The sequence below is a fragment of the Wolffia australiana genome, chromosome 5 (assembly GCF_029677425.1).
Source record: "Wolffia australiana isolate 7733 chromosome 5, ASM2967742v1".
Classification (NCBI taxonomy): domain Eukaryota; kingdom Viridiplantae; phylum Streptophyta; class Magnoliopsida; order Alismatales; family Araceae; genus Wolffia; species Wolffia australiana.
The window spans coordinates 11,396,642-11,404,384 of record NC_135839.1 but is presented as its reverse complement, the minus strand read 5'-3'; the positions used below and the strand labels follow the sequence as shown (position 1 = coordinate 11,404,384).

The 7,743-nt window shown below is 51.4% G+C and overlaps 1 protein-coding gene across 1 annotated transcript; it reads right to left on the bottom strand.

Annotated features, from left to right (window-relative positions):
- Nucleotides 1-312: 312 nt before the first annotated feature.
- On the bottom strand, nucleotides 313-1,738 carry LOC144703395 (uncharacterized). Its single transcript, XM_078575576.1, has 4 exons — nucleotides 1,644-1,738; nucleotides 1,084-1,527; nucleotides 612-771; nucleotides 313-537 (listed from the first exon to the last, which is right to left on the bottom strand). Exons 1-4 carry the CDS (start codon nucleotides 1,736-1,738, stop codon nucleotides 313-315), a joined length of 924 nt encoding a protein of 307 aa, XP_078431702.1.
- Between the last annotated feature and the right edge of the window lie 6,005 nt (nucleotides 1,739-7,743).

The following is a 7,743-nucleotide window of genomic DNA, read 5'->3' as shown; positions in this document are numbered from 1 at the left end:
TTTACCATTATTACTTAGATTGGGAGATGGGTTGTCAAGATTTAGGTACTTACTTACATTTAATTACTATGTACCACACTTTATCATCCTTGAAGTGTGTGACCCTATGCATCGCTTCATGCAAACCAGAATCAACGTTGTAAATTAACGGGGATAGCAGAGGGGTGGAAGCAAAGGATCGCTTATTTCCAATCTGAAATATTCATCGAGGATCATACAAAGAAGGGTATACATATTAAATGGAGTCAAGCAGCCAAAGGAAAGAGTCAAAACCAAAAAACAATAATGCAAAAAACCAAAAAATAAAACCATTCAGTATTCGGTTGCTCGAACCTCGTAAGTGGACTCATAAATAACGGCCGCGACTTGGTTCGTCGAGCTAAGCAGCCTTACGCTGCCGCCGCGAACCCGATTGAGCTCCGCATCTAATTCGAGCACGGCCATGACGTCGGGCGAGAGGCTGACCTCGAGGTCGATACTTCCGCCACCTTCCCTGCCAGGATACGCCAAAATACTCCCACATGCTTCTCCGAGTTGCTGCGCACGCCACCGCTTTCCCCACCCAAAGTTGCACCCGTGCATTTGTCAAACCTGGGCGAGCTTGCTCTAACGCGCAGAATGTTTCCATCGACGCAGTAAGGGTACACCACTGGGCCTCCATCCACTTTTTCCATCCTCCTGATCGCCTCATCACTATGGCCGTTCATCGCTTCAGTAAATCTTTCCCGCAGCCCAGCCCATGCCGCGCTCAAGCTCGCCGCGTAGCAGAGGCTATTATCGGGAGATAGAGTTGCCAAAGTACCCCCGACAGAGGCGGGCTCAATCGCTGCCTATCGTCCGCCACCAGCCCGAACTGTACCGTCTCATTTTCGGGATACGTCGCGCCGGGTAACACACCGCCACATGGTCGCCGTGAGAGCCTGCAAGGACGAGATCTTGTCCGTGCCCAATTCCTCGTTGGCCTCCGCCTTGAGCGGCGGCGGCCGCCGCAGAAGTGGAAGAATTTATCTCTCCGCGACGGCGAGTACCTCTCGACGAGCTCATCTTCGTGGGCGAAGGGCAACCTTATTGGAGGCCTACAACCGTCGGGAACCACCTCTCGAGCACCGGCTCGGAACAGAGGCGAGACGGGACGTTGGAGAACGCGAGATCTCGGCCCAGGCGTTGCAGAAGTTCCAGAAGGCGGCTCCATCGCCGACGACGTGGTTGAAGGAGCAGCCGAGGAAGACGCCATCCTCGAGCTTCGTCAGCTGGACAGCGAGCAGATGTAGGGAAACGCCGTCGTAGTTGATGGCGCCATTGCATGGGAACAATTCGCTGACAAAGGCAGGGACGTCTTTAGACCTGGCCTCCACATCTGCGACGTGAACACCGTCTGCGGCGGCAAGGCGGAACGCGGCTCCGCGGTCATCGCAATCGATGTAGACGGAGATGCCACCGCCGTGTTCGTGCTTGTCGATGGCTAAGCGCCCGGCGAGGGGGCGGAAGTGTGAGAGGGCAACCGACAGCCAAGATTCGTCAAGAACCCTCCAAGAAGATCAAGAAACGCCACCCTATCACAGTCTTCTTGGGTGGTTATTTTCAAGAAACCTTCCTCTTGGAGGTCTCGCACCTTCCGCCAGTGTCAGCGCCCCCCTACAGACCAAGAACACCCTCTCCTTGGGAATCTTGGGTTGTTAGGCCCCAAGAAACTTCCAAGAATCCTCTTCTTGGCTGCTATCATCTCCGCCGCCGCCATCGCCCTCCACCAAGATCAATCCAATATTCATCCAAAACTCTCCAAGATTCGTCCAAAACTCTCCAAGAAGATCAAGAAACGCCCCTCTATCACAGTCTTCTTGGGTGATTATTTTCAAGAAACCTTCCACTCAGAGGTCTCGCCCCATCCGCCGCCGCCGCCATCATCCCCCCCGATCCTGCTGTCGACTCACCTTCGGCCATCGGTCAACTACGCTGCTTCCCACGCTGTGGACTATCGTCAATCAGGTACCCCTCCGTCTCCCTTCCATTACTTCCAGTATTATTACCTGTCTCCAGTGCCGTCTTCCGCTATCTCTTCCTCTGCCGGGTTTTATTCCGATAATCATTGTAGGATAGCCACCTTCATCGAGACATAGTTTTCTTCCTGTGGTTGAAGATTAATCGTTGATTCTTAGGCGTCGAACATCTTCGGGCCATCAAACGCCCCTCGCTCCTTAGACGTCTTAGTTGGTCCAACGGGTCATTGGGAGTTTAATCCGGATCAATATCTCGTTTAGTGGTTGACGTCCACTCTCCTCCCCTTCATGGACGTCTCCTAGTGCTCATTCATGGTTTTCTTACTTAGCATTCATTTCATTGATAACACTAACCTGTTCACCGTATCCTGTGACGTAGTACGAGCCGCCCAATCCCGGCACGCTATCGTATTACATCATTATTCCATCTGACATATTGCCCCCTCGATGCAGGAATTGCTACGTGAACTAAAATGTCCTGCCCAAGCCAAGGAACTTACTCTGAAAAGTCCTGACAAATGATGATTAAGACGAGATTCGGCATTTTTGAACCACAAAATACTTGGTTTCCATTTAGGTCATAGGTGTAACCAACCTGCTATTAAAGAGATAGCAGAAAGAAATAATAGAAAAAGAGCTCTAGTATAAACATCCTTGTTGGCGCGTAATCCAATTGTATACCACCACTGATAAACACCAGAATAAGCAATGTTAACTGGGCCAAGAGCACCTCCTCTAGTAAAGGCTTCTACAGCCGGTTGACCAAAATGAGGATCCCAAATTGCATGAGCAATGGGTCTTACATGTGAAGGGTCCTTTCCCCATAACTCAAAGTTTCCTTGCCAAGCTACGAGAAACAAATTTCCAGACATCCACAGAAAGATCATTGCTAACTGACCAAAGTGAGAAGCAAAAATGTTCCTCAGCAATATCATCATGACTCTCGAAGTCATGCGCAGTAGAAATACCAAACCAAATACGACGAGTAGTGGGGTCCTGAGCTAAACCTTAGCTAAACCTTGGAAATCTTACTGCCATAATGCCTTTCAAATCCTCCTAGCCATTATCCTACTGAAATAATTCTTGCTAAGAAGAATGCCCATGTTGTGGCAATTCCACCTAGAAGGTAATGGGTTACTCCTAAAGCACGTCCTTGTATAATACTCAAGGCTCTAGGATGAGTAGCAGGAGCAACTTTTAATTTGTTATGTGCCCAAACAATAGATTCAATAAGTTCTTGCCAATAACCACGACCAGTGAATAGAAACATTAAGCTGAAAGCCCGTACAAAATGAGTACCTAAGAAGAAAAGACCATATGCAGATAATGAAGAACCATAAGACTGAATTACTTGAACTGCCTGTGCCCATAAAAAGTCTCCAAGCCAACCATTAATAATAGTGGAACTCTGTGCAAAGTTTTCGCCTGTGATATGAGTTACGACCCCTTGATCACTTATAATGCCCCAAACATTCGATTGCATTTTCCAACTGAAATGGAAAATGACTATCGAAATCAAATTGTACATCCAGAATAGACCTAAGAAAACATGATCCCATGTGGATACTTGATAGGTGCCCCCTCTTTCAGGACCATCACAAGGGAAACAAGAACCAAGATTTGCTTTATCAGGTATTAAATGGGAGCTATGAGCAAATAGAACACCTTTTAGTAGTATCAATACAGTCACATGGATCGTAAATGCATGAATGTGATGAACCCAAAAGTCTGCGGTACCTAACGAAATAGGTAATAAAGCTACCTTTCCGCCTACTGCTACTATGTCACCTCCCCCCCAAGTTAAGCTCGTACTTGCTGTTGCACTAGGAGCGGTTGTACCAGGTGCTAAAGCATGGGTATTTTGTATCCATTGTGCAAAGATGGGTTGTAATTGTATAGCGGTATCTGAAAACATATCTTGAGGATGCCCTAAAGCACTCATGGTATCATTATGAATATACAAGCCGAAACTGTGAAAACCTAGAAATATACAGACCCAGTTCAGATGTGATATGATTGCATCACGGTGTCTAAGGACACGATCTAATAGATCGTTGTATCGAGTGGTTGGATCATAGTCTCTTACCATAAAAATGGCTGCATGTGCAGCAGCTCGAACTATGAGAAATCCACCAATCCACATATGATGTGTGAACAATGAAAGTTGTGTACCATAGTAAGTAGCTAGGTATGGATAAGGGGGCATGACGTACATGTGGTGAGCTATAATAATGGTTAAAGAGCCTAACATAGCCAGGTTAATAGCTAATTGAGCATGCCATGACGTTCTTAGGATTTCATAAAGACCTTTATGGCCCTGACCAGTAAATGGACCTTTATGAGCCTCTAAAATGTCTTTCAAGCCATGACCAATATCCCAGTTGGTCCTATACATATGACCAGCTATCAGGAAAAGAATAGCAATACCCCAGTTGGTCCTATACCCCAATTGATTGCTGATAGAGCAGATTGAGTGTAGAGCCCTGCTTGAGTCTTGATGGCGAAGCCATCAAGTTATCTACATTTGTTTTCCTAGGTTTAGGTTAAATTTTCATTTCTAGTTAGGGTTTCCCTTTGTTCCTCATGGGGCCTATATATATGACCCATAGGTTAAGAAGAAGATAAGTCTCTTTTGATTTTTTGGAAAAAAGGAATCAAGAAAAAAGGGAGAGAAAAAGAAAAGAGGGTGAGAGAGAGAAGGGCACAACGAGAACGGGGCTGACTTTGGCCGCCCGTCCCATTCCGCCCATGGTGGTGACGACGTCCACACATCGACACCAGACGCGTAACCACCATCGTCTGAAGTCAACACGACTGCTGAAGACTTGCCGCCATCGTCACCAAATCAAGTCAACACGCCGACATCAAGCACGTCTCCACATACGCACGCCCCCTCACGCGTCCTGACACGTCGCTAGAGGCAGATCCAGAACTCCCCCAGACGTGACGTGAAACCACGTCGCTCGTCTTTATTTTATTTTTATTTCTTTAAATTGTATTTTCTCTTTCCTCCAAGGCCAATATGTATAGGCCATTGTTTCGAGAAACAGTTAGGCAGTCATTATTCAAGAACTTAGTTTGTTTTTAACTCTTCTCGGAGGACTGCACAGCCTCCCCTATCCCTTCTCCAACCCTACCACCACCGTCTCCGCGGCCGTCACCGCCTCGCGTCGCCGGTCGCCTTCCTCTCCGTCCTCTCTCCCCCTCTCCATCCCTCTCTTTCTCTCCTTCCCTCTTGTCTCCCTTCTCTCTCCCCCTCTCTCTTCCCTCGCCCTTGGCCACCCAAGGCAGCCGTCCCAGGATGCCCAAAGCAGCCACCCTAGGCCGCCCAGGACTTCAACCCTGGACAGCCCAAGGCCGCCACCCCAGGCTGCCCAGGGCTGCCACCCCAGGTTGCCCAGGGCTGCCACCCCAGGCCACCCAAGGTCGGCGCCGTAGACCGCCCAAGGCCGTCGGCCCATGCCGCCCAGGGAAGCCCACCCTAGGCCGCCCAAGGCAGCCAACCACTCCGCCTAAGGCTGCCACCCCAGGCCACCTAGGGTAGCCTGCCCTAGGCTGCCCAAGGCCGCCGCCCAGAGCCGCACGCCCTAGGCTGCCCAAGGCAGCCACCCAGGCCGCCTAGGGCAGCCCGCCCTAGGTCGCCCAAGGCAGCCACCCCAGGCCACCCAGGACTGCCCGCCCTAGGCTGACCAAGGTCGCCACCCAAGCCGCCTAGGACAGCCAGCCCTAGGCCGCCCAAGGCTACCGCCCAGAGCTGCCACCCTAGGCCGCGCAGGACAACCAGCCCTAGGCCGCCCAAGGCTACCACCCTGGGCCGCCCAATGCTACCGCCATCCTTGTGCCACCCAAGGCACGCCATCCGCCACCCAGGCCGCCCAGGACAGCCAGCCGTAGGCCGCCCAAGTGATGGAGGATCACCCAGCTGCAACCAAGACGAGACGTCTCCAGCCACGACGGGCTGCTCGCGCCGATGCTCGCGACCTGGAGTTTAAGTACTCCGCGTAAGCATATTATCTTCCCTTTCATTTGTTTTATGTTTCGTTATTTTTTCTCTAGATCTTATGGACTAGGCCGGTGTTGGGCCTCGTCCTTGTCATGTTTCTTTATTATTATTATTTTTTCAATTGTAAGGAGAGGCCGAACCACGTCTCGTGACAGTTCGTCCTCCCCCACGTTCTCACTTGGCACCTATCCTCATTATATAAGGGGATAGCATGCCCAAGTGAAGGTTTGAGTCATTTGTTGAAGAAAAGTTTCCAACTCTTGTCTCCACCGTATCGTAGTTAGCGTGTAGAGAGGGTTGGCTATCCTTGCCCACGTCGAGACCACTCCATGGGTAGAGCCCGCATCGTCACATCGAGATCACTCCATGGCATCGTGTTTCAACGACCCGTCGAGATCACTCCGGGTTGCCTAAAGATTCAAAAATTCGTTCCTTCTTGATGCCAAGAAGCCCTCCGTCGAGATCACTCCGAAGGGTCTCAAGGATTCAAGAAAGCGTCATCAAGGGAGAGGTGTCGTCAACCGTCACCGTCGAGATCACTCCGAGTATCCGTCGCCGTCGACCCTCCCCCAAGATTCCGTCAACCGACACAAGAGCGTGTTCCCGGATCAAGAAACTCCTTCATCTTGGGATTCTTGGTGGTGCACCTTCAAGAAACCTGTTCTTGGAGCTGCCGCCAAATCTCCCCAACTGACGCCGATCGCCCTGCACAGGCCGCGCGCAGGCACGTCACCCGCGTGCTCAGCTCGTCTATCCCGTGTGCGCCCTCACCAGGCCGTCTCCCCCATTCGCCCTATACCGTCCGCGCGCAGGCACGCCGCCCGCGCGCTCAGCCCGTCTACCCCGTGCGCAAACCCTCGCCAGACCGTCTCTGCTGGCCCTACAACGTCCGTGCGCAAGCCCGCGGACCACGCGTTTAGCCCGTCTACCCCGTGCCCGCCCACATCAGGCCGTCTCCGTCGTCCGCCCTGCACCATCCACGTGCAGGCCCCCCCCCACGCGCTCAACCCCGTCTACCCCGCGCGCGCCCCGACAGGCCACCTCCGCCCTCCATCGTGCACAGGCCGCGCGCCGGCCCGCCGCCCGCGCGCTCAACCCACTGTCCACCGCCCGCTCGCCACTGAAGCCGCCTCCACCATCCCCTTTGCCGTTGTTGGTGGACATCCTGTCCCGCTGCTCGCGTGATGGTTCATCTTCGTCTTCAGCATCCTGACACTTACTGTGCCATGGACTACTGTCAACCAGCATCCTGAGCACTTACTGTGCCATGGACTATCGTCAAATCAGGTACCCACTCGTCTCTCCTCCATCAATTCCAGTATTATGACCTGTCTTCAGTGCCGTCCCTCCTTATCTATTCCTCTGCCGATCTCGTGATCATTAGCTATAGGATAGCCACTTCGTCGAACGATAGGGTTCTCTTGCGGTAAAGGATCCAGTCGTCGACTTAGACCTCGGACATCTCTGGGCCGTCAGACGCCCCTCATTCCTTAGATGTCTTCATTGGTCCTAAGGGTCATTTGGGAGTCTGATTAGGATCAATATCTCTTTATTGATTGATGTCAACTTTCGGCCCCTTCGTGGACGTCCTCTAGCGCTCATTCGTGGTTTTCTTAATTAGCATTCATTTCATTGATAATATGAACCTGTTCACCGTCTCTTGTGATGTAATACGAGCCGATCGATCCTGACCGTCATCGTATTACATCATATTGGTATCAAAGCTAGTCGTGTTAGCTCTCG

What these genes read in the sequence shown, in the direction of transcription:
- LOC144703395 (XM_078575576.1), bottom strand. Translation starts at nt 1,738, where the DNA reads ATGGCGGCGGCGGAGATGATAGCAGCCAAGAAGAGGATTCTTGGAAGT. An exon ending in CCAAGGAGAGGGTGTTCTTG is followed by an intron (nt 1,528 to 1,643) that starts GTCTGTAGGGGG and finishes ATCTTCTTGGAG; the next exon opens with GGTTCTTGACGAATCTTGGC. An exon ending in TCGATGGAAACATTCTGCGC is followed by an intron (nt 538 to 611) that starts GTTAGAGCAAGC and finishes TGGCGTGCGCAG; the next exon opens with CAACTCGGAGAAGCATGTGG.